Here is a 26,407-nt window from a genome sequence, read left to right as displayed (position 1 = left end):
TTGACTTTGGAAAAGTTTCGCGTTCCCTCATCATTGTCGTTTCGACATTAGGGTGGTTGACTTATTGCTCTTGCGTTGCTCTTGTAATGCATGTGTTGCTCTTGTAATACATGCGTGTGTGTGCAGGGTACCATGAATTGTTTCTGATATATTTATTGCCTATGTACCCTTTCGTACTCGTTTCATTCCCATGTTTTGTATAAGCCCCTCCTGCTTGGGTCAAAGTTTTGACCTGCACTATCTGTAAATAAAATAAATAAATAAATAAAAATTCCACTGAAACAATGACAAGCAGTGGGACTTTTTTCCTGAGATTCGCGCACCACCGGATGCAAAAAACTTCAATTCAGCTAATGTTGCAGGTAGTTTATTAAAACAAACCATCCCGTAAACTTTTACTGACAACGCATTTCAAACGGTAAAGATGAGTTTGCGTTGTACTAAGTCTGTCAGACAATTTTAATTCCATGACTGAGCCTTCCGGCACGGCTCCAAATCTTTCAATGTATCGGGTCGTTTGCACCAGCTGCGGTCCACTGTCTTCCGCTTTAGAGCTGGGATCCTGCGGCTGCATTTCTTTATTCCACATCAACCGTTGCCGAACTCCTGTCCATCACTGAAGAATGATGTGCCAAATTTGCTAAAAATCCACCATTCGCTTAGAAGACAAATCGTTCAAAACTGGCATTTAGAAATTGCTCCTAATCTCACAATTATGGAATCTTAAAATAAGTAATTAAATCCTAAACCTTAGAATATTTTTTTAGGGGCGAAGCTCCTTAAGTCATGGGTCTGTGCACCCCTTGTGTCTCGTGGTACGTGACCGCCGCATGCTTTCGGAGATGTCGCAAAGTGGGCCGCGTTGCACGCGCAAGAACCGGCTGCAACCGGCAGCGCAAACTCGGCACCGGGAGCGCGAGCTTGTCTGTGTTCGCCAACGGAGGCGCGAGCGCACGTGCACTGCGAGGGGGAGATCACGCAAGAGATCACGCCACGAACGCAGGCAGTCGTTCTCGGAGATCGAACGAGACGCAAGGACCTTTGCTCGTTTCCTCTCGTCTTGTTCGGGCACAAGTTCGCCCTAAATAAAAGTTCTTTCTTTACCGTTGTGTCCCATCCTACGTGACAAATTGTGGTGGAGGTGCGGGGTAGTCCTCGATGGCGCGGGGTCCTTCACCAGGTCTGGGCCTGGGAGCATTGACTCCGAAAATAAAAGTTGATTTGTACAATGTACGCACACAGTCTTACGTCTTTCTTAATGATGTAATGGGCGAACTTTCACGGGAGAGTTACGGTTACCGATGATCTCCCCCTCTCGAGCTTCGCCCCACTTATCATCATTCATTCCGTGGATATGGTGTGATTTTTTTTTCTTCTCAGCTTTGCGTGTGCTCCAATATGCGACCCACAATGTTCTACGTTCCTCTGCGCAGGTCCTCCGCGTCGCATTGGTCGAGAACCTGTCGGTCGACGACTTCCGGACAGTGTTCAACCCTAAAGCTCAGGGAACCCTCTGGCTGGACAAACTGTCCCGGGAATTGTGTCCCGCCCTTGACCATTTCGTCGTTTTCTCTTCAGTGACGTCCAATCGCGGCAACGTTGGACAAACAAACTACGGTTATGCCAATTCGATTGTTGAGCGCATATGCGAGCGGCGCGAAGCAAATGGACTGCCTGGTGAGTTTTGTTTTGACGTCAATCATTACATCGCACGGCACTTTGTGGGTATCAGTTGCGCCCGCTTCTCTGGACATCAAAATTACTTTAAGAAACGCCCTGGGAAAGGTTACAAATTATTATCCATTCTTCTTTGTGGTTGTGCATGAGAGGAGAATTAGCTGGAGTCCGAACTATCCGTGGTATCCACAAAGGAAGTGGCATTAAAAATGGAGAACGCCGGCTTGTATTGACAGCCTAACTGCCATTGGGACTGGTAGTGAGAGGACCCTATCGCAGCGCTGGAAGCATACAGGAGTTTTTATTTTCATGCAATTACTCAAGTAACAAAACACATTCAGCTGTAAATGTATATGTGATTTTAGCAAAAGCGATTGGCCAAGCCTCTCAGTAGTAACCAATAATAATCCGACGCATCGGGAAAAGGATCCTGATGATGCTGTTTGGCATCCTGGTAGTGCATCACTCACCGACGAATTGGAGGCGGTTCAAAATCGTTCATGTCGCTTCATACTTTCAAATTATCATTGCACGTCCAGTGTCACCACAATGAAAACGACTTTATCTCTACCGCTACTCGAGCATCGCAGGCAAATATCGCGTTTGTGCCTATTCCACAAAATATATCATGGCAATTCCGTTCTTAAGGACAGACTACTAACGAGTCCAACGTACATGTCAGCGCGCGTTGATCATCAATACAAAGTAGGCATTCCATCTTCTCATACAAAGTGTTTTCACGATTCATTTGTACCGAGCACATCTGTTAAATGGAATCAACTGCAACATGCAGTTGCCGAAATCTTGGACGTCGTGGCTTTTAGGCGTGCAGTTTCCAGACTATTTGAGTGAAAATGTGTATGCTGTTATGTTTTTTTTTTACTTTCCCTGACTTGGGCAGTGTTTATTTGTTTATTTAGCCTTCTCAGGGAAGGTACGTTGTATTTGTATTGTCGCCAGCCAAATTTGTGCAGTGTCGACTCCGTTGGAGTAGAGCTGGGTTATATGAGTGTTTACGCGAACTTGTGCAACGCATGCTTCCTTAATTAAGAAACTGTTCATATAACTATCGCAGCGTCTGTACTGTTTGTGTAAAGAGCTGTTGTTATCATATTATTACTTGCTGTATATTCTTCCAATAATTTTGTTATCCCCCACTCCCCTCCGCAATGCCCCTGGGCCCCAAGGGTAAGTGAATAAATAAATAAATAAAAATAAATAGATGGAAATAAGAGGACACAATCGCGCCACTTAGCATGTTTCCGTTGTCGGCACTGTCTCTGCTTGGGTGAACTCTGAAGCGCAGGCCTACACGGAGCTGCGAAACAAATCTACCTTTTCTATGTGTTTTGTACAATAATGTTATGAGAGTAAGCCGTGGCGGAGCGCAGATGGCGCCGACGCAGCGGCAAGCGTGCGGAGCGGGCTTGCCGGTTCTCGCATGTCCCTCCATCCATCATCCTTATCAGCGTCATAGAGATGGCAAGCGTTATCGCCAACGCCCAAGCCACAACGAAGACGATGGCGTGAGCGCATGTTCTTTGCGTGACTTCACCTAGGCATGTGGCACCAATCCACATAAATACATCCTCTTGCTTGTTCGTTCTTCTGGCCTTGATCAGTTCTTGCACTACGGCAATACGCATTAACGAGCACGGCACCTGACATTTACCGGGGAAAAAGAGAGAGGTGCAAATGGTTATTTGCAGCTCAATAATGACGGGAGCAAATATTCTGCCTTAATAATTTCATTGCACCGGCGTATTCGAAGTTTTCCCATTTAAATCCCACAAGTGTTATTCAAGCGTAAACACAGGGACCCTTAAACTCATTTTTGCGTGATTTTACACAACACCCCTGCCTAAAGTAGTGTGCAAGACAATGATTTTGGCAAGAACCTTCAACTAAAGCACCTACTTTTGCGCTACTCTCTGTCAACGAACTGATGCGTGCAACGGCGTGATGTGGCTTGTAGCACTCGTGCACCATACCTGCCAAGTAGCGGCGGGTGTTTTAAAGGCTATACATACATTACATCATCAATTTCGGCCTGCAGGTTCCCTGGAAACAAAAACAAAAGCCACAACCTATTCGTTGAAATACTCCCAACTCGGACAGGTATTAAATGTATGTCACACATATAGCCAATTACGGTGATGCACTGACATGGACGTGCGTTCGCATCTTTCGACAAGTAGTTGTAAGAGAGAGAAAATAAATATTTTCTATTCGTCGAAAACAGCCTGACGTTATGGGCCTCGCCAAAAGGCATCCCTAGTCCGGGATTCCTTGACTTCGACTGGCTGCCCTTGGTCGGGCCACCAGGTTGAGCTGCAGGTATCCGGGTCTGGGCTGGCCAGGGAAGCCCTCCACTGTAAGTGGGGGCAAGTCTGGAGTGCGTTGGTACTTTCATACTACATAGTATTGCAGGCTAGGCTCGAGAGAAAAAACACCGAGGGATGGTTCTGGGTGGGTAAGATGAGGTGGAGGCGGGTGGGATGGGAGTAGGTGTTAGTCTGTAGCCGCTGCCAAGTAGTATCTTTCTCTCGGGAGAGGCGCTAGTGTGCTGGTGGGAGGCTGCGGAGAGGTTTCCTTTAATGGGCGAGAATTTTTGTGCAGCCACTCAGTGGGTGGGGTTGATCTTAGGGGGTCGGGGGTAGGGGGGTTGCAGACTGGCCAATGTCGGGAAGGGTTCGGTGTGTCAAATTGCGAGCCGCGGCGTGAGTAACAGCGTTCGGTAAACGTGAGCTGATTGCCTCTCGCATGTTCAAACTGCCACATGCTTGCTCATTATGTGGCCCGCGTTTACTCGGTGCCATGGAGGAACAAAAACTGTCCCTCGGAGGCAAGGTTGCCACTTCTGGAAATTTGTCGCCAAACTGGCGACTTTTTGAGACTCGTGGCGACGAAGATTTTAGTGTGGCGACTTGGCTGCTTTCTGGCTCCTTTGAGCATTGGTGATTTCATGTATTTTAGGGCCCTTCTGACGCCCCACTTTCCTCAAAAAGGGCCTTATATGACCTTTCACTGCCTTTCAGCCGTCAAGATAAACAAAACAAACAGAACAGAACCAGCTTTTAGATAGATGACGGTTATCTGTGTGTCACCGTTTCCTTACTCGGGTGGACCCGCCGCGGTGGCTCAGTAACTAAGGCGTTGCGCTGCTGAGCACGAGGTCGCGGGCTCGATTCCCGGCCGCGGCGGCCGCTTTTCTGATGGAGGCGAAAAGCAAAAACGCCCGTGTGCACGAGATTTCGGCGCAAGTTAAAGATCCCCAGGTGGTCAAAATTAATCCGGAGCCCTCCACTACGGCGCGCCTCATCGCCTGCGTTGCGTCGGCGCGTTAAACCCTACAATCAATCAATCCTTACTCAGGTGCGCTGTTAGAAGATATGGGAAGTCGACTCAAGAGAGATAACAACCCCACCGAATCTACAGGGCACAGGTGACGAAGGGGTGGCCGTTTGATGTGCGGCTTTCGCAGAGCAGAGCGGTAAGAATGAGTCAGAGCCTTGAACGAAAACAACACAAAGACTTATATTTGGACAGGCAAAGCACTGTAGAAGCACGAGGACATGTAACGTAAACGAGAGGAAACTTAGAATGGACACAAATGCGAGCAACAGTTCAAAATTAGACAAAATGATACAATCCGGAGCGTTAACAAATAGATATTACGAAGTACAGTAGTTATTTAAAACGAAAACGAACAGTTCGATGCATATGAGAGACAGAGTCCACAATATTCACCGACCGGGCCGGACGATGCACCGCTGTCGGAGGCGATTCGGCTACCTGGGAAGCGTGGCTTCGTCGTAGGCCAGGCCGTCCGAGACGATCACGGTCATTCGATCACGGTGATTCGAGTCCTCCAGGGCGCGGGTCGCCGGTGGTGTGGTCCACAAACTGGCAGAAGCCGTTGTCACATCACGACGTCCAAACGTAGCTGATTATCTTCGGCGCGGATTCTCTTTTTGTAACTGCGCCGGCGCGGAGACAGGGCACAACACACAACGCGCCCGCCGCTGTCGAGCGCACAACTTCCCTCTTTCTCCCTTCTGGAATCATCGGCGCGCCTTAGCAATGGCAAAGCTACACTCGCCCCCTCGAAAGAACTCGAAGCTTCGGGGAAAGCAGAGCGGCGGAGCTTTTATTTTGTTATTTTCTTGCCAGCGAGCCGGCGAGTGGTCGCGTTGCCGCAGTTTCGTTCGAGAGAGTTCCAGTGTTTTCTCGGGCCGAATAGAACCGAACTGAATGAATCGGACAACTATAACAAGAATTAGGCGCTGTACAAAAAAATGATGAAAAATTTATACGGTACTTTTAGGCGTCGTACGCTCGAGTTTGTGACACTGTGAAAGTCTAGAATCGATCCCAAGGAATGAGTCATTCCGGTACACCACGTTCTATTTACCGGCACAAATGAAAATTTACCTTGCTCTTTTTATTATCCGGCACCTGATATCATATTAATAGCGCCAAAGCCTCCAAGCAACGCCGTCGGTTTAAAGTTTAACGCGTCAGCAATTTGCGGTAGCTTGAGATTTCCCGCAGGGTAGTGGGAAGTGTGTTTTACGATGTATAATAGCCACGGGAATGTAAAGAGGAAGCGAAAGGGGTAAAACATGGTGCGGAGCCAACGCCCGTTCTATGTAATTCCTATTGCTTGAATGCTTTACCTAAACCTGCATATTTTAGCTTCTTTGTAGGCAGTGGTCAACCGCTCTCACTTTCCCACACGACAGCAAACGAATAAAACTTGTGATACGGCTTTCTTCTACTCGAAATTTCGGCATTTTTTACCGCGAAGGTAATCAAGAAGTTGTAGCAGAATGGCGAGTTGGGCTAGTTGGTAAAATTGCATGTCGAAACCTTAAAAAGCGCAACACGTCAAACAAACGAGACACAAACGAAGGGAACACTGGACGTCCTTTGCTCCCTTCGTGCACTTTTTGATGGTTTCAACATGCAATCAAAAAGTGTTTCGTAGCATCGCCTTGCTGAAAATGGCGAGTAATGTGGATCCTTTTCATAGATTCACTTTACGTTGGCAATTTTTTGGCTACTTTCGGCAATTTCCTTGCGACATTTCCTTCTGAACACCTGACAACCCTGATCGCAGGTCTGGCCATACAGTGGGGTGTCGTCGGTGACGTTGGCGTGGCGTACAATGCCGCAGGCCCGAATGCGGAATTCTGCGGTACGGCACCGCAAAGTATCAACTCATGCTTGGCGGTGATGGACACATTCTTAAACCAAAGGCACCCGGTCGTCTCGAGCCTCGTGAACGCCGACTCTTCGTTGTCACCGGTCGACACCAGTTGCAGGCGTGACGTTGCTCAGTTTGTCTTGCGCATTCTAGGTGAGTCGTAACGTTATCAGAACACTATTCCCGCCGTCGTTGTCTTCCTTTTACTGCTGTCACTCGCACGGCGGCTCCTCGACGCTCAGTTGCCGTCAGTGAGGGTTTATACTAATTGGTAACCTATTGGTAACAGTGATAACTCTAAGTTCCCACGTGCAGTCGCGGGGAATTGGTAGTTAGCAATGGAACGGTCTATGTCAAAAGTGAAGTATCACCGCAGATTCCTGAAATTTACCTGATTTTTAAAAAAGTAACATCCCTTTAGTATCCAATTTTTGTTAATTGCAGTCTAGCCAAATCTACACACACTGTTCGATGTGGTCTAAGAATCCGAATACTGTGAAAATGAGATCGTTTTTGCATCTAATAAAAAGCAACCATCTTTGTTTTGTCTACGTTGTCGACTGCCTACGTATAAGCCAATACTGAAGATGCTATTGTGACGGCGAACCTCTTAATTATTCCTAAGTCGTTGGGCCGATCGTCAAATTCGCCGCACGTCTCTGCTCTTCGCCTGAGTGTATGCAAAATGCCTTAGTTTCGAGCGCATATCGTGCTTCTGCATGAACCACGGTTCTACCCAAAAATGCTATGAATATCACTTACATTGTCCACACAGCTCCCCAAGTAATGCAACACTTGAATTCTCAAGGAAGCCAACAGCGCCAAATTACGTCACTTACTCTGTTAAACAACGCCTTATAAGGTTGCTATCGCACACTTTGAAACTTTTTTTTACCCTCGAGCGTAGAGAACGCATCGCGGGCTCAAGCACGAACAAAAAACGACAAGACAACGACATGTATAGCTCACACGTCAGGTTACCGAGCTGATTTAATGTGGAGAGCCGCCATGTTTAAAAATCTCTCTTCTTGCTTGTTCTGGGCGAAGGAACTTCTATTTCATCACAGTTTTTTTGTCATTTCCACGTCGTGTCGTCTGATATTTGACCGGCGATTGCGCTCCCGACAAGATAGGATAACTTCGTGTGAAGCATGGTAGAAAAACATACCCCTTATCTTGAAAATACCGCCGGATAGCATGCAGACTAGGGTGACTACGAGAGAGTTTGATAACAAAGGCAATGCGACACCGCCCGCAGTGCAGTCAAGCTTCATTTTAAGGCAAAATGCGCGTATTAGTTGCGCCCCAATCAATTATAACGTTTTTTTTTTTTGTTTTTTTTTGCAAACCAAGTATGCTCAACCATCCATCACTAGCTGATGTACTGTCCGAGGTGCCACAGGGGTCCGGTTTCGGGCCTCTTTTTTTATCAATGATCCTCATCTAGGTTTATAATCTATACACTGACACTTTATGCACATTTTGTGTTTTGCATTGTCTAATCAAGTGCGTTGATAACACCACGGTATTGCAGTCTGACCTCGATAAGATTTTGTCTTTGTGTGCTCAGTGGCAGATGAGTTTAGGCCTAACGAAATGTTTCATGTGCACTTCACTTCCAAAAAAGGCGCTATCCAGGACTTGTTACTTACATTCTGACGCAGTATAAAAGGTAGACCAGGTTAAGTATCTTGGGGTAACATTTACAGAAACATTTGATTGGACCTGGCAAGTAGACATAATTACAGCCAAGTCTTCGCGCGTATTTCTTTTGTATTTCAAAAAAAAAATTCAGCGATGCGCCGCATGTATATTACAAAGGTGCGCCCAATTCTGGAGTATGGTTGTGTTGCTTGGGACCCTTCCACCAATAGGGTGAGGGAAAGTTGGAGAGGCTGCAAAAAAGGGCTGCGAGTTTTATAATAGGTTAACACGATTTTACAATAAGGAGTTCGGTAATTACACAAGCTCTGGAATGAAAACTAGTTTTTGCACGCCGGATAGCTCAGACTTAACTTTCTTGGTAAAATATATAACGATAAGACGGAAGAAAAACAAACAACTCTATTTAAAGGCGCCTAGTTATTAGTTATACGTCTGAACGACGAGATCATGTATATAAAATTAGGTAATATAACTGTCGATTGAATATATTTAAGTACTCTCCTTTCCCAACATTATAAATGACTAGAACGCGCTGAATATTTCAATATTCTCAGAAAATAATTTCTAACAGCCCTTAAAATAGCATTCTGAGTTGATCCAAAAATCCACGAATTTATCGTGTTATATTCCCCGTGTATTCTTTACTTTTTTGGGTGGTTGGTGTTCATTTTAGGATATGTATAATACTGCTTTCGCTATAATTCTTTGTTCTCTACGTACTGATTCGCTGTAATTCTGTGTTCTCTGTGTTCCTTACAATTCCATGCTGTAAGTGTCTAGATTCCTCTTCTATGCGGTTATGTGATGGTTGTTTGGCTATAATTTGCTGTTTTTATTACTTTTCTGCGGTAACCCCCTACAACATAGCCCAGTGGACTATTTAGGTACTGATAATAAATAAATTAAATAATTAAACCATATACATACATTTCTCTGTGAACTAAACATTGTTGCAATGCCTTGAACAGCAAGTCCCGACGACAGTATCTTTGTTATGTTTTATTTAATACGTTTGAAACAGAATGTTCTAGGCATAAGCAACAGTCAAATCGTGGAACGTTCCTGTGCATTTTGTTGGAAGGCTGCATAAAAAATAAAAATGAACACCGTTCAAACTAAACGCTTTGAAGACCAAAACTGTCGTTGACTGGTAAAAGCCGCACTTTAAGGCAGTAATTTACACAAACAAAAATGGAGAGGGGGTACCCGGTTCCTGAATATCCTATTTGAGTAGCACTAAACTCTACCGCTCATTATTGGAATTGATATTTTTGCCAACCTCACCGACTGTGCGGTATCTGGCTGGCCGGTGTGAGACTATCTAGCTCCTTAAGCTAGCTATATTTTATCAACCTCCCCATAAAGGGTTCATCCCAGCACCAAGGTTATTACGGCGGCGAAGCCGACGTTCGTGGGATGCAAAGCATGCCTGCACTACCTACACTAGCACTACTCGCGCCGCATATTTTGTCTCCTACAAGGATAGAGCGAACCTTTATCTGTGGGGGCTCCTCAGGAAGTAGCGAGCAATTGTCCAAAGTCAAAATTGCCCCGGCCTTAGAGGTACTCTTCAGAAATTGATTTTACGTTGGATTTTTGTTTGAATTGAAATTAAAGTTACGGCAAAATACACGCTTAGGTCATAGATTCTTACTTATTTAGAGACACCTCTCTAAATAAAAATTTTGGATAGCACATGCTTCCTTACGATGATTTTGTTTAAATTTCAATTCTCGTGCTCCATCCGTCAGGTGTGAAGTGTCCATCAAGCGTAAACCCGAACTCCTGCCTCGGTGATCTGGGTCTGGACTCGCTGGTCGGAGTCGAAGTAAAGCAGGTCCTCGAACGGGAATGCGACGTCGTCCTATCCATGCAACAGATTCGAGACATGACCATCAAACGACTGGTCGAGATTAGCGGAGGTTCCGTCGCCTGCCTGTCGGGTACCCAAAATAAGGAACGGCCATAAACGTCCACAACGGCCGGCAAACGTGAAGGTGTGCAACCGTTTCGCTACTTCGCCGCCTTCTGCCCGATTCTTTAGAGTGATACCAAACCGGTTCCGCATTCTAAAGCTGGCGAGTACAGACCATTTCAGGCTTTTTTTGAAGACCATGGGACCAACAACGTTCTTCTAAAGGAATAAAAAGATTAGAAGCGTCGTTAGTGTTCTGCATCCGGATAAATTCAGCCCAAACACCGACTTGACAACCTCATCCAATCAGTCATCATCGCCCCGTAATCAACGTGTAGGGTGTTTGGTGACGTGAGACATTTTTACAGGCGATGAAGCGCTCAGCTTTATTTAAAGAAATTCGTAGAAGAGCCGCCCCGCAGTCCTTATTTCATACTAATCAGAAAAGGACACTGGATCGCTGGGCGAGACGAGCTCGCGTAGTCGTGTACTTTCTGAAGGACACAATTTTTTCTTTACTTTTCGTGATTGACCGCGACATATTTAAAAAGTTGTCATGATTGCGGAGCAACAGCCGGCACGCGTCGCAAGGCTAGGTCCGCAAGTCTGCTAACAACTCACTCACTCCCCTCTCACTCACTCACTACCTCACACATTCAGCCACACATTCAGTCACGGTGCGTATATTTAGAAGGCCCAAAAATGATATGATCCTGCTATCATGAGCAACCCTCGGAGAGAAGTATAAACTTTTTTATTGCACAATAAATGCTAGGGGGAATGGGATAGTGGTCAGCCTCCTAAGTCCAAGAGGTCACTGACCTAGGCAGAATCGAGGGCTTGTTGGCACCCTGTGCCGAGCTGGTCAGTGCAGACGCCCACTGCTCAGGGGGACGAGAGGTGATGGAATTGAGGTGGTAAGGACATGGGGTAGACTAGGTGGTATGTATGGAGAGGACTACCACCGTACGGACAGTTAAGGGGGCAGGTGGATGGGGACATGCGAGACAGGAGTGCGTGGTTGCAGAAGGTTTTCCATGTAAGTTTGCGGTAGATGTAAGTTTGATATTAACGTAATTGACTGGCCTAGTTGGTATTTCATTATGTACAGCTCAGCGAAAAAATAGACAGGGACTAGGAAAGACACAACACAAGAGCGCTAAATGATCCTCTTGGGTTGTGTCTTTCTAGCCCCTGTGTATTTTTACGCTGAACTGTGCTTAATTTAAAGTATGAGAGTTGGCCAGTGTATTTTGGACGGAGACTATGTTCTTATCGTATGAGAATATTGCGATAAAAATGAGTTATAGGTGTTGTATCTGGTGGTACGGGGTTGGTAGTATCATAGTCAGAGCCACTCGTAGCTTCCTCTCTTGGAAGGGAAACCCCCGGGCGTAAAGTTCTCTGGCCGTGGCGTGGGACGCTTCATTCCCGGGAAGGACAGAGTGGCCAAGGGTCCAGATGATGTTCTTTTCTAAGTCTGAGAATTCGCTTTAAAATTAAATATATAATATTTCTGGCAAATAAACACACGATCTGTATATTATTTGACACACTTTCCCCATCTGCGTCACGCTGTATTGGTAATGATTCCATTGGTGAGCATTTCTAAATAAGAAAACTTGCAGAGAACGAACGATACAAGATACCTGGATACGTTGCCCATTCCGTTCATGGTGTCCGCCATTCGCGCAGCGCCATGTCCAAATAAAATCGAAATAAAGCAATAGAGTACAAGAAAATAGCCATTAGACTTAAATGCAGGATAATTCCGCTCATTGTATTCCAGATACGGTAGGATCTTCCATAATTGTGTTAAAGGGCTGGATATTCTTGCATACATCGCATGTGTCTTTTAGACTTGTTCCCATATGTTTCGGGAAAGTAATTGTTCTTCCTTTCTCTCTCTCTCTTGCAGGGCTCCACTGACAACAACCGGGTATTTATCTGCAAGGTGCAGACATACTCGTTTTTCTAAACACTGGTGCAAAAGATTGCTCAGTCACTATCAGCGAACCCCTAAAGCAATAAAATATACGGCTGGGAAATTCTGGCCGAAAGAGAAAAATAATCTTTCTTTTTTTTTTTTCGGAACTCCGTACTTTCCTAAAAACGTACTTTGTCTCCTTCAAAAGCGCCAAAGCACATTCGACTAACATATGCTTTAAGCTTTGACTAATTATTAGAGGATAGGGCAAAAAAGTGTTTCGGGAATACCGCACCGACGTATACTGTACGAATAAACCCTTCATACATCATAGATGGGCGTAACATTAGTGCAGTTTCTTCATTTTACCGACGCCGTTACCTCTATGGTCTATATGATCTGCCCTGCACTTTGTCTATTATATAACACTAGCCAATGTCGTGCGTGCGAATCTATAGGCACGCTTTATTCCTATATTATGACCTTTCTAAGTGTGGAGTAATTTATTGCAGTAAAGGATAGGGACACCGACGGAGCCCTTTCATGCAAAACACAGATGAAGCTATCAGCTCCTGAAAATAGTTGATCTATGCTCATTTGCTTAGTATTGTACGCAGACGACATTGTATAAATGAAGACAGATTTCGGAGTTTATTTGGGCTTCTTGAATAATCGAACAGATATATCTTCATTTTCTTCCCAACACCCTGAAAAGGAAGGCTTGATTCAAACGTAGGTTGCTGTCCAAAGAAAACGGTCCTTCGCAGCAGAGGTTCCTGTAAGATAAAAAATGAGCACATGCTGAGCCATAAAAAACACAAATGCAGGTATACATGTATATATAGTATCGTTTCTCCGGGTCGGAGTGACAGAATTTAGGTGGATAATATGAAGAGCCAACCGTTCGCTGTCAGAGAGGAAGCGCGAAACAATCCTTTTCTGATTTTGTTTGTAACCGTCCGCCAGGGAAAGAAGATATATATTTGGCCAAATACTTGGAAAGATGTGATTAGCATTTCGATGTAATATAAGTCGGATCAGTACAAGGGTACGTGTGAGGAGCGGCTCACACGAATGGATTCGTACACTTGACGGCCATTGAAGGCCTGTTATGCGACATTCCGTTCTCCTGTGGGGTACAAGCCCGCCACTTCCCCTACGCACGCGGCGCGATAGACTTGTACAAGTCTATCGCGCATTCGATGCAAACGTTTGCTTCGAATGCTCCTTCTGTTATTAGATGCAAGGCATCTCTTACACTCGGCCTGTCCTTCCATCCGGCGTGCATGCACCCGCAACCCTCCTCCTTTCCCCTCGCCTGCCAGCTGCGTTAGCGCGTTCTCCTCGCCATGCCAGCTGTGCGTCAGCGCGCCGTTAGCGCGCGTATGCTACACTCTCTCTCGTTCTCCTCGCCATGCCAGATGTGCGTTAGCGCGCATGCGCGTCTCTCTCTCATCACTCTCTCTCGCGGAGCGGCTATATAACCGCGGTATCTGCGGCGCGCTCCTCAGTCGCTCCGTCAGTCACTCTCGCTGCTACTGCACCGACTGCTGCTCCACCTGCTGCTCCGATGAGTTGAAATGGACACTAACATGACGTTCTTTATGTAATTAGAAATCTACGTGTGATTGAGCATCATTTAAGGTTCGCTACACTGCAACCACATTTGGATAACCGACATAACGGAAAAGCGAATTGAACCCCGTGAGATGCCTTGCATCACCCCAGGGTTCCCCTCGCGGGAAGATGGAGAGAATTTGTTTTGAGCAAGTGCTAACGCAACCCCCGACAGTGTTTTACTCTGGGACCTCCTTCTGTTTGTATCAATTATTGTATTTCAATGTACCAACTATGTTTTTTTCAATAAACCTTCAACCTTCAACCCCATTGTTCAGCCTCCGTAGCCTAGCGGTTGCGAATGACCTGGGTTCAAGCACCATCAGTGTCAAATTTTTTAAAGCTAAAGTTGACTTAGTGGCACCACTGCTGTTCTGTCAAAAAATTAATGCATGTCCCAATAGGCCGGTTCGTCGAACGAAAACTTCTGATAACATTTCTGGATACACAGCGCGTGCGTGAAACCTGGTTTCTATTGTGCTAAACTGTTACTTAAAAATCCTGATAAAGGAACGGTGGGATGGACAAGAAAATAGACGCATCGATCAGGAAAAAGGAGTACAATCGTATACCCTTATCTCATAAACCCCATATCGGTATACATTTACATCGTACATAGGTTCACTTATTGCCCAAAAAATCGTCGCATGCGTTCGTTTTTCGTTTGCGACTTGGGTCTTTGAAGGTTTCGCGATCGCTTGGACCCACTTTCAGCGATGGTTGAACTTATAGATTTCGCGCATCTCTCAGTTTGCTTAAGGGAGGAGTCGTAAATTTTTTCGCAAGCCTGCGTTATCTTTTTTTGTAAAAAATTGTGGTTTGGGATCTATGGCAGCGCACTTCTCTGCGAACCAAGTCGATCAAATTACGAAGTCCGCTGAATTACTGGTTTCTTTGTGTGACCAAAAACTACATGTGTCGGCCTAACGTGCCCAACTTGGCGACACTCTTGAATAACGAAGGTAGAAATGCGGAGTCAGTAGTGACGCCACTATGTCATGTTTTAGGGGCGAAGCTCCTTAAGGCGTGGGTCTGTCCATCCTCGACGTATGTATGTAGCCACCTCTAGTTTAGTTCTTGGATTGTTTACTAGATGGCGTGGCTACCTCTAGTTTAGTTCTTGGATTGTTTACTAGATGGCGGTACTTGTATATGATGAAAAGATGCGCTTGGATTGTTTACTAGATGGCGTGGCTACCTCTAGTTTAGTTCTTGGATTGTTTACTAGATGGCGGGGAGCGTTGTAATAAAATCCGTTCGCTGTTGGCGCGCGCTCGGAGTCGCCCGATGGATAAAGGCCGACCTCCATGCAGCGAAATGTAGGCGAAAAGGCGGCGAACGTCGCCCGGCGGCGGCCGCTCCGCCGCCGGCGTCGAAAATACGGCTGTTCGTCGGCGATCTACGCGAGCTAGATGTCGAACGCGCGGCGGCGAACGCGACCGGAAGCGGCAAACTGCATTTTGAGGCCGCAGCCAATCACAGCCTCGTACTTCGTTGTACTTCCTGTCCTGTCTTCCATCGGCGGCGTTCGCCGGGTTACGTTGCATGGAGGTTGGAGTGGACGAAAACTGAGCGGCGCGTCAAACCACGGCGTCCGCCGCAACCTCCACGGTGGCCGTGGAGGTTGCGCCGCGCGGTTTTACCTATGATTTCCCCTCAGGAGCTTCGCCCACTCATCATCATTCACCCCGTGGATATGCTGTGAATTTTTTTCAACTGCCTGGCGCAGAGGATCTGTGCGACATGTTTTATTTACGCCCGTACGGTGAACAATTCAAGACAGTATAAAAAACCCGCCCGCATCTTCCCACGGGGGGAACTCGAGTAAATGCGTCGCAGAGTGGTGGGGGTATCGCGCGAATATTGCGTAATTGGATATGGTTTGGGAATGCTTAATTGTTATTTCGTCTTTATTATTCTTATTTATTCAATGAAGGAGAAGCGAAGGCAAGGAGTGTAAAGTTAAAGTCTGTCTTTATTGCTTGGCGCCGTCGTTGTATTGGACGGAGAGGATGACTGCTTTGTGGTCGCTGAAGTGCACTGTCAAGGGGTCTTTGAGGAGCGGTCATGCGATTGCGTAACTGGTGAAGACGTTGCTTCCACCGCATCTACTCGAGTCCAGCAAAGCGTTAAGTCAAGCGAAAGCCAAGCAAAGACGCCCTTGACTGAATTCCGAACGCGCGCTCCGCCGCTTATATACACACCGCCCGCGTTCGAGGGAGAGGAGTACAGGGGAGAGACACGCATGCGCACACTTCCGTACACAAGCGCGCGAACTTTCCACGCACCCACCACGCCGTTATCACGTGTATACGCCCTGCCGCCGTTACTGTTGAGCGCGACGCACGCACGGGTAGCTACGACGCATGCGCGCACAGACGCGCTCCCCCCGCACCGCCGCAGCTGTTGTTGAGAGCGACGGAGCGCACGCGGTACACGCGCTCCTCCCGCACCGCCGCACCTGTTGTTGAGAGCGAGGAGGGTACGGGGGAGAGACGCGCACCTGCGCCTCTACGCGACGCGCATGCGCTGTGAGCGTGTGGACGGCGCCGACGCCGAATCGCGACATCGTGCGACTAAGAAATGCTCCGCATTTCAAACTTGTGTCTCTAAAATCCAGACTTCCAGGAACACTCATTTTAGGGTATTACACCAAAAGACTTTTTTTTTCAGATAATAACCTGGTTAAGCGCCTCGTATTTATGAAAATATAGAAATGCGGAGTCACTGATGGTGGGGGCCATCTACCCCACCAGGGGGCCAAATCCTCAGATCCTCCTCTGGTGACAAGGATCACTCACTCAAAAGGAGACTATACGACCAATGCATCCTGCCGATTATGACGTATGGAGCGAAAAACTTGGCACCTTACTGAACAACTAGAAAGCAAACTTAGGTCGGCTCAACGGGCAGTGAAACGAATAATGATCGTAATAACACTTAGGAACAGAAAACGAGCTTCCTGGATCAGGCAGCAAACTCGAGTAGATAATATAGCTCAAATAAACAAAAAGACATGGACTTGGGCAGGCCATGTGAGACGAAATGACCACTGGTGGACCACCATGGCAGCACAGTGGATACCGAGAGACGGATCTGGAAGAAGAGGAAGGCCAATAGCACGATGGGGGGATGAAAAAAAATTACCCCACCTTCCCGCGAGGGGAACCCTGTGGAGATGCGACGCATCTTGGGGGTTCACTTGGTGTTTCCGTTGGGTTGATTCTCTAATTGCGTGAAACGTGTGAGGAACGCGCATGATGTATTCTTTATTTCTTTGGCCGGTGCAGGAACGACCGCGGCTATGACGCAACGTGGCGCGGCTATGACGCAACACAATCCACTTTAATCCAATCCAATCCAAATCCAAGCCAAGCCAAGCCAAGCCAACCCAATCGAATCCAATCCAATGCCCCTCGCGAGAGTGTGTTCGCTATCCGAGAGGAGAGGGGGTGAGCGGCGGAGAGCGCAGCTCGCGCGGCGAGGAGAATGGGGAAGGGGTGTGGACGGACAACAACAACGCCGTATGGAGGGACAAGGCGCGTGAATGAGATGCAGTCGCATCTAATAAAGAAATTTGGGGCAAGCAGTGCTGGACAGGAACGGTTGGAGGTTGTGGAGAGATGGGCTTCGTCCTCCAGTGGATTTAGTAGGCTGATCGTGATGAGGAGGAGGAGGAATACGGATCACTTACCTCGCCCGCCACAAGGCCGCAATAAAAAGAGTTATTTAAAAAAAACAAGTGATAATAAAAGACCAATTTTACAACGTTTATAGCAAGGAACACAAATTATGGCCCTCATGAATTCCGTAATTATCTACGGAGTATACGGAAAACATGCAGAACCTAATTTTGCGCCTCAGTGGAGATAGAGACACGATAACTACGTCAAACGCGCCTTTTGTTAAAATCATTTGATTCCCTGTTTTTGGGAGGAACATTTGCTTAATTAACACTTCACCGCGTCCTACTACGTATAAATTCCGTATTGAAGTAATTTTACATATATAAAAAGTTTCACTAGGGTGAACTGAATCCACAGTTATGTGTACCGCACTCATCCGTCGACGCAACTGGTGTTGCGAACGTAGATGTGTTGTCAAAAGAAATTGCAACACGGCATCGTAAATTTACTGAAATTTCTTCTTCCAACAACTGCCTGGCTGCATTGGTGTGCGTTTAAAGGAATCCCCCCTAACCTAAAAAGCTTCCTGCACACCGGTAATGGCTGTCGTTTTCAGCCAGTAAGAGAGTTATTTTGTGATATTCACAAATCATCGCTGCAACTACTTATGACGGCACCTGAACACATATCACAGGCCACACTGCAAGCAACTAGCCACCACCACGCTACGCTGAACACGTGTGCGGCACTTCGCAGTTGCCGGTGCTTTGAAGCGTATCGACCGACAATCTGTGCGAAGGTTCCTGCGGAAAGCGTTTACAGCGCGTTTGTGTGACCAGGCTGCGACTCATCTGCAAAACAGTGACTTACCGCAAACACCCCCAACAGCCTGGGTCGTTCATCACAGAGCGCGGCCGTGGACGGCTGCAGGAAAGACGTGGCATTAACGTCACATGAATACGATGTCCACATTGGAGACTATAATGAACGGTATACTCGATATTAGTTAGTATGTATTATTACTGGTGGCTATTGCCACTGGCAAAAATGCATCAAATTCACCTATTCCTGGTTGGCTCTATTTGTGTAGTTTGGATAAACTGCGCTTTAACGCAGGGCTAGTGTTTTGTATGGGCAGGTGAAGTGTACAGAGTGTACAGTAAAGCAATTTTATTATAAATTCAAACTTGATTCTCGTGGATGAAGAAACTTGTGATAAAAATTAAAGAGGGGCGCAACCTTTGCAGAATTTACAGCCTATAACTTCGCACACAAGAAAACCGTTATAGGTATACGCCAAACCTTAACTTTACAGCAACCGCCAGCGCTCGGTTATTATTGCGTAAAACAACACCGATCATTTAGAGTGTACGACACTATCTTAAAAGCCTTAGTAAGGATAAAGAGCATATTAACATTTGTATAGGCACAGTCAAAAACACACCTTTAGTGTTTTTCTTCATTACAACTTCCTTCTTACAAGTTATTTATTCAAAATACCGGCAAATTGGTTTCAAGATTTCGGGCACAGAGTTTACCCGCATGGAAAGCTGTCTACACCCACTTAAGAGCATATTCTATAGCTGTGAGAACTATGTAAAATACCCCTGGACTCACCAAACTCTGTGTGGGGACGAGCGATGCGTCCTGAAAAATAGATGATCGAGAGAAACGTTGTATAAATAATCCTATAAATTAAGAAAAAAACTTGCACCCCTTCTGTCTAACGACCACGATGGTAGAACTTGAAGTTTCTCGGGAAGGATTCTTGGTTGGCCAATCCCACAGTAAAAGTACGTGCTACTATGGAGGTACGCACCACTTTTCTAGAGATGAGAGATGAAACGTTTATTATTAGGAAAAAAGGAGGTGGCGCGATTGTCTTAGAGGTGGTGCCCTCCTTCCAGGGCCCCAGACTCTTCTGCTCTTCTCCGGGCTCGAAGAATTAAGTCCTTCTGAATCCCGAAGTCGGAGCTGGCCAGAGCTGCCTCCCATAGCGCGACCGTATTTGTGGGGTTGTTTCCTGAAGGCCAGATGATAGGGCAGGCCCATGTTGCGTGAAATAAGTTGGAAGGGTTTCCGCATTTATTGCATGCGTCTGTGTGTGTTTGAGGGAACATTTTGGATAGCCGGGATTTGTTAGGATAAGTGTTCGCAGAAGCTCAAACGCTGAGGCAAATCCACTTTTCTAGAATACCCGCAGCAACTCTTGGGGGCACACTTTGTAGATCTAACGTTTGGGTTTGGGGTGTACGTCGCGAATAGTGTCACGCGACCTTTTGGGTCGCTGTGTAGCACGTGTGGCGGCCGTGTGCGCGCTTTGCGCATGCGCTAAGAGTCGCTTCTCCTTCGTCTCTGCCGCCGATCTCGTCGCCTCCGTCGGCGATGGCACAGACGGAGGAGAAGTGAGATCATCTAACACCGGGTTTCAGCTTCATTTAATTTTAAATAAAAAAAAGTTTCCACTTATGTGCTTCATTCATCATCATCATCACCAGCTTATCTACGCCCACTGCAGGGCAAAGGCCTCTCCCATTATTCTCCAATTACCCCGGTCCTGTGCCAACTGTGACCAATTTGTCCCTGCAAACTACAACTCAACAACCACCGTTCATGAATCATGCATAGATTTAACCTTAGCAAAGTATATGTCTTTGAAGTAATGAAGGGTTTGGTGAAGTGCATTTAAATGTTTGTGCTTTCCCTCTTTGTAGAGCCACGTGTGTGAATTTAAGTGACGTCGCATGGGTAATCGTTGTGGATGTCCTTTACCGCTTCACTTTCCAACCCCCTTCACAGGGTGGATCGGCGCCCATTTTTTATCCATAGAAACTCTGAATTACTTTAAGCTTGATCAATGCTTAAGTAATTCATTCATAGAAATTCTGAGTAACTTTAATTGGGGTTATGTTGAAGCACATGCCGTAAACTGTTCTAGCACCCAAATAACCTAATGAATTGAACTGTGCTTGTGTGAACAATAACTGCACAATTTATTGTGATGAGCTTGTAGCACATCAACACAACACTAAGTAGCAAGTTAAACTAAGTGACACCAAGCGCTAGCACATGGTAATCGTTTACTACCGCCCATTCCCCCAATTCAGAAGATGAGAACATCTACTAAGCCCTCGTTTAGGGAGTAAGTTTTGTACATGCATTAACATTTGTTGTTTGTAAATAGTTACTGAAAGCTACGCACAGGCCTGCTTGTCAGTGATATTACTGTTACAGAACAAAAAATATCAAGAAAGGGCTGCACCAGAATACCTTCTCGCAAAAGAATGTTAATTAGTGTTGAGCAGAGCAGTTTTTCACTATCTGTGCTACTCGGTTAGAGTCACCAGCAAAATTAGCATTACCCGAAATTGACAGCAAGTTTACTTCTTTCGCGGATATAGTTAAGTTTTCGTTCAAAACATAGCAGCACATGTGTGGACGTCTAAACATTACCTAAAGTATAAGAGGGCTCACTTTGCATTTCCTTTTCTTGAAACGTTCACATTTAGGCACAACCCAACAAATATGTTTCAGCAGCTGCAGCCTACACTTTAACCCACTTTAAAACTGTTGTGTAGCAATATTTAGCATAACATAAGATGAAACCCAAGCGCAATTACTGGCAATACAAAAAACTACACAAGTTCGGAGCTACGTCTGCATCATGGCTACAGTAAATTGGACTGGCTCTAGCCCTTTTAGTTGCTCTGGTGCCCGTTTTATTTAGACCACAAGCAGAATGTTTTAGCTCATTCTTCAGTTCTCTTGTCTAAGCACCGGCAGAAAAGGCAAACGTGTAATCAAGACTCACTAATGGTCCTATTTTCACTGCTCTCCAAAAAATCATCACAAGTGTCAAGGCAACGTTACTGTGGTACAAGAAAAGATGTGAACACAGATACACTTCAGAGTTAGAGCGAAATAAATGAAATGTGGATTATTCAGCATATCCCTGTGCGAAAAGCAAAGTGAAGAAATGCCGCACGTTTATAAAACGTGACATCACTTTCAGCATGGCGTGACGCTTTTAGGGACATTTTTTAAGGCCCTGTAGTACCGTTGCAAAGCTATGGTGCGCGCACAATAGAATACCAACTCAAAATCATTTCCAGTTCCTTCGGCATTCCTTTAACCGCCGGCATAAGATGTATCTTAGTATCAGTACCCCGATCCCACCTTCGCGACGATTCGTCTCCAAGGTGCTGACACCTTGAGCGGACGCGACTGCACACTGACGCAACATCGCATTCACATAGTTTGCACTGCGCCACGAGTGCAAAAGTGGTATCACTACACTTTATTTACATTTGGCGCCTATTCGCCGCGAGATCGGCCTATAGGTGGCGACAGCGTCGCGCTGCTATTGTGGATGCTCCGCTGAAGGGTAGCAGGTGGATACACGGTGTAGGCGCAGTCACGAGTATTTTTCGCGCTGTTAGCGCATATGAAACGCGTAAAAAAAAAGTGGTATGTGTAGGTCGGTACATCACAGTTCAATGAATTGCATGGAATTGGCACTAAGCCTGCATTGCTACGCGAAAAGCGGCGACTTGCCGGAAATCACTGTACGGCCGAAATAACGACACGGGACCTGTGTGCTCGGGTTCGTATCAAGCACTTTCCCGAGCATGGCTTTTAGCAAATGAAACAAAAAAGAAATAGAGGCAGTACAGGGAGCCTCAAGCACGGGTAATTCATTTACTGAAAGCTGTTTCAGCCGCTTTTTTTGTTAGCATTACGCCCAACTGCATTTGTGGGATGCCTTGCAGGTAAACGCACTTCACTGCTCCCAATTTATTCAGCGCGAGCTTGCGATATTTTGTTGTATTCGGAAGCCAACACAAAAATTCACAATTTTTATGAACGTACCGATAAAAATATTCAGACACACATTTCTTGCGTTCAGCCGCAGTTCTGTCCAATTTTAGCAACCTTGAAGGCAGGTTTGATCTTTTCGGTTTTTTTTTTTAAGTTTTCATCGTAATTGAAGTTGCGGATGAATGTATCACGCACCTATTACCATCAGCATCTCACATCCAGTTAGATTTGCGCAACGTGAATAGGGGGAGGTTACAATGTTGTAAACCCATTTTCTTGGACGCTTACCTTACAGCAAGCAGAGATTTTTTTGTTACGGCTACGCTGTTGATTATTTTTCTTCCCTTTCAAATCTTATAAGTGCCTGAAACAGCAGCATTTGTTTGAAACTATACAAAATGTCGCTTACAACGCCTGCAAAACAAAACTTGGTTATAACCATAGGAAATGAACTTGCCAGTTACAGGTGCGGTTAAACGTTTCTCCTCGATTTGCTTTTTAAAAATAACGCAACGGGTTCCCGAATAACTGGGCTATGTCCTTGAATGAACCTCGTGTTTGTATTGACATTCGATCTTTGAGGTTGGCCAGAAAAACGAGGATTAAAGTTATGTTTGCTTTCATTTTCCTTATTTTTCGGCACGTTCCAGTCGCACCGCGAAGAGCGCGTAAGCAATGTGAACAGTCAAGCGATGGCAACCAGTACTACGTGCCAATGGGAGTACCAAGACGTCGTGTAGCACAATGAGTAGCCCAAAAGGGCACGTCGGAAAAGTAGGGCATACATAATAAACATCAGTACTTCGGAAAAGTACTCCGAATACTTCGGAAACCTTTCGGTAGGCGGTTGTCCAGGAATTATGGCTGGCCTTTTTTTTTCAAAATACTTTCAATGTATTTCAAAATATTGTGTTGTATGACATTCACCACGATCTAATAAACCTTGTTTGAATTTTAAAAAAGCCGTCAATGTGGTAATTGAGTGGAGCGGTAAACTTTATATAACAGCAAGCGCAATCTTTGGGTGCTTTCCAGGGTACCTTGGCGCTTGCTGGCGCAGAGGCATAAAAAAGATCAAGCGAGATGTGAGGCAGTGTGAGTGCTGTACGAAATATCCCTGTTTTTCCCGGCTGTGCGGGTTATGTTCAGTTACACAATCTCTAATTCTTTTTTAATCTTCCGTTCCAGTTTGAGGGTTTGAGACCTCGCTGAGCAAAACGCGTTTTTGGGCGAGCTGATTCGTGTCATGATTTAAAAACCGCCACAGGAAAAGAGGCGCATACCCACAATCGTCTAATTCCAGCAAAATATACGGCTTGAATATTTCCCCACATCCTCTAAAAACATACTTCATAATACACTTACATACAGACATAAATGTCGCACAGTATCATAAACAAAACAGTAGTCATTTTTTGAAGAAAAAAAGACTTTACGGAACACAGGCTGTGTAAAGTAACACGCCTCCGTAAGTTTGGGAGCGGTGCACGGCTCCAGCGCTCAATGTTTGGTTTTGTTGGTTTCTTATTTGCAAAAAGCACACGCTAACTTTTACAATGTTATGGTGAATGCAGCTGCTACGTGTACGCACACGTTCCGTCGTCTGTCTTGACCATTTTCATGCAGTTACTATAGTCCTTAACCACGCCACCTTCAACTAAACACCCTGGACCGTTTCGAAGAGGGCACGCATCGGTAACAAAACTCCAAAGGACCTCAATAGGGTCGAAACATTTATTAACACGTTTAAGGCGCCAAGCCATGACCACGCCGGCTATGTTACACTGAACTAAAGGAGCGTACTATCCGTCGATGCCACCGATTGGTACGTTCATTAATTAAGTCCGCAAATAGATGTAACAGGTCATCCCTTACTGCCAAACAAGCAACCGCCTTCGGTTCTTTTTTTTTTTTTTTTAACGTGGCCAGAGCGCGTCTTGCGTCGAGTGCAACGCGAACGAGCGGCCACCGTGAAACCGGCCTCCACACTAGGAGTGGTTCCTCAATCCACCGCCAGGGGCTGACTGTGTTCGATCTTGAGGCGAGTAGGGAGTTTGCGACACCGAAAGAAAGCGCGCTGCTCCTTCGTGGTAGTGCCACCACCGTCCGCACCGTCGTCCCGTGGGAAGAGAGGTCTGCCGCCGCCGCCTACTAGACTAGGCGTTTGCGCAGGGCAATAATATAATCCAGCTAGCTGAATTTCGCCGCATTAACAGCTCTAGATATTTTTACTGGCGCGAATGAGGAAAAGAGCATGACATTTTTCAAGAGCAAGTAATGCGGCACCGCACAGAACTGCACTGTCAAACACCGCTGCATCCTTCAAGTAAACGTACAGTTCGTAAACAGGCAGTCGTATGGGGTTGCAGTTTAGGCGCTTTCGCTTTGCATAGTCAGTACTAGCTGAACTAAGCCGCAGCCATTTGTTAATTAAACCTTCGCGCTGTCCACTTGTAAATGGTAGTGAAACTGCGTCAAGCAAGAGCCCGTCTGATATTTAAAACTGGAGGAACCGGAAGCGTTAACGGACGCTGCTTCATGCTCGCAACCCGATTGCTTATGAGAAAGAACGTGTTTATTATTTGGTGTCTCCGACTTAAAAGTTGACAGTTGAGATCTACGAGGTTCGGTTACAGTCTATTGAAAACCACGCCGTTAAACGGATGGTCCATCCGTTTTTACTCATGTGCATGACGTGACCTGCCCATGTCTTTTCTGTTCGCCTAACTTTTACAAACACCATCACCTTGAGGGTTCTGAAAAATTATGCCGTCAGAAAGCATTTTTCCCACTGAAACTGACGGGAGCGTCCAAATCCTTGGCTCTCAGACTGTTTTGGAGCAGCTTGGCGCAATTTTTCCAATTTTCAAGCTTTTGGAGCAGCCTGGCGCAGTAAAACAAATTTGTATCAAAACTGCGCAATATGCGCAGCTGTCTCACCCCTGATATATATATATATATATATATATATATATATATATATATATATATATATATATATATAGCGAAATCCGAAATGGGAAATGAGGGGCTCAGTGAAATAAGACAGAAAATAAGGGTTGGCAGACTGCCAACCCTTATAGCGCAGGAAACAAAAACACCTGAACATCAATACCCCAGAAAGTGGAGGCTAAAGTAGCCCCGCCGGTAGCGTAGTGGTTATCGCACCAGACCGGTATTCTGGAGGTCGTGGGTTCGGATCCCACCTGGCGGGCATTTTTTCTCCACTTTCTTATTTTCCTCCAAATTCTTTATCTTGAACTACTACATCCTCCCCTTTGCTTTCCGAGGTCTTCTTGACTGCCAATTCTTATTTCTGTCTTATATATATATATATATATATATATATATATATATATATATATATATATATATATATATATATATATATATATATATATATATATACACAAAGTAGAAGTACGCTCTTCGGAGACTTTATTTCCAACGTTTCGACCTGAGACAGGTCTTCCTCAGGAATGAAGGTAAAATTTTACCTTCATTCCTGAGGAAGACCTGTCTCAGGTCGAAACGTTGGAAATAAAGTCTCCGAAGAGCGTACTTCTACTTTGTGCGTATTCCTGCAGCAACTAAGGACTCCACTTCACGACTATATATATATATATATATACATATATATATATATATATATATATATATATATATATATATATATATATATATATATATATATATATATATATATTCAATTGTTTAACCATTGTTTAACCATTCCCCTATGCCTTCTTTGGCGTTGTAGACTGCCGGCATTTCTTTGTGTATTTCCTAACGAGCCCCTCATTTCCAAATCCTATTATCGTGCGAAAGCTTAGCGAGGGCCTCGGTTCTGGCAGCCTTGATGCCAAGGTCGCATAAGAGGGTTTCCCGCCAGTTACCCGCTTATGACAGGCTGTAGACGTTCGAGTCACGCCCCGGGGGTTGAAAAGAAGGTC

At 45.6% G+C, this 26,407-nt stretch overlaps 2 protein-coding genes and 1 long non-coding RNA gene across 3 annotated transcripts in view; 1 reads left to right on the top strand and 2 right to left on the bottom strand.

Annotated features, from left to right (window-relative positions):
- The window catches only part of LOC144137996 (fatty acid synthase-like), a 73,853-nt gene extending 61,167 nt beyond the window's left edge, over nt 1–12,686 (top strand). The window contains exons 22-25 of the mRNA XM_077670029.1: nt 1,434–1,677; nt 6,800–7,039; nt 10,303–10,548; nt 12,385–12,686. Coding sequence (XP_077526155.1) covers nt 1,434–1,677; nt 6,800–7,039; nt 10,303–10,520 — 702 coding nt within the window. The 3' untranslated portion in view covers nt 10,521–10,548; nt 12,385–12,686. The remainder of the gene's footprint in view (nt 1–1,433; nt 1,678–6,799; nt 7,040–10,302; nt 10,549–12,384) is intronic.
- Nucleotides 12,687–13,022: 336 nt separating this feature from the next.
- Nucleotides 13,023–19,284, bottom strand: LOC144139123 (uncharacterized). Its single transcript, XR_013316062.1, has 3 exons — nt 19,254–19,284; nt 18,507–18,560; nt 13,023–13,169 (listed from the first exon to the last, which is right to left on the bottom strand). It is a non-coding gene; the product is annotated as an uncharacterized LOC144139123 (long non-coding RNA).
- Nucleotides 19,285–21,385: 2,101 nt separating this feature from the next.
- Nucleotides 21,386–26,407, bottom strand: part of LOC144139619 (uncharacterized) — a 39,872-nt gene continuing 34,850 nt past the window's right edge. Inside the window, exon 9 of the mRNA XM_077671915.1 lies at nt 21,386–21,405. Within this exon, the coding sequence (XP_077528041.1) occupies nt 21,386–21,405 (20 nt within the window). The remainder of the gene's footprint in view (nt 21,406–26,407) is intronic.

This window comes from Haemaphysalis longicornis, unplaced genomic scaffold, assembly GCF_048455015.1.
Source record: "Haemaphysalis longicornis isolate Haplotype H1 unplaced genomic scaffold, Haemaphysalis longicornis Haplotype H1 scaffold_5, whole genome shotgun sequence".
Lineage (NCBI taxonomy): Eukaryota > Metazoa > Arthropoda > Arachnida > Ixodida > Ixodidae > Haemaphysalis > Haemaphysalis longicornis.
This window is presented reverse-complemented; position numbering and strand designations above follow the sequence as displayed.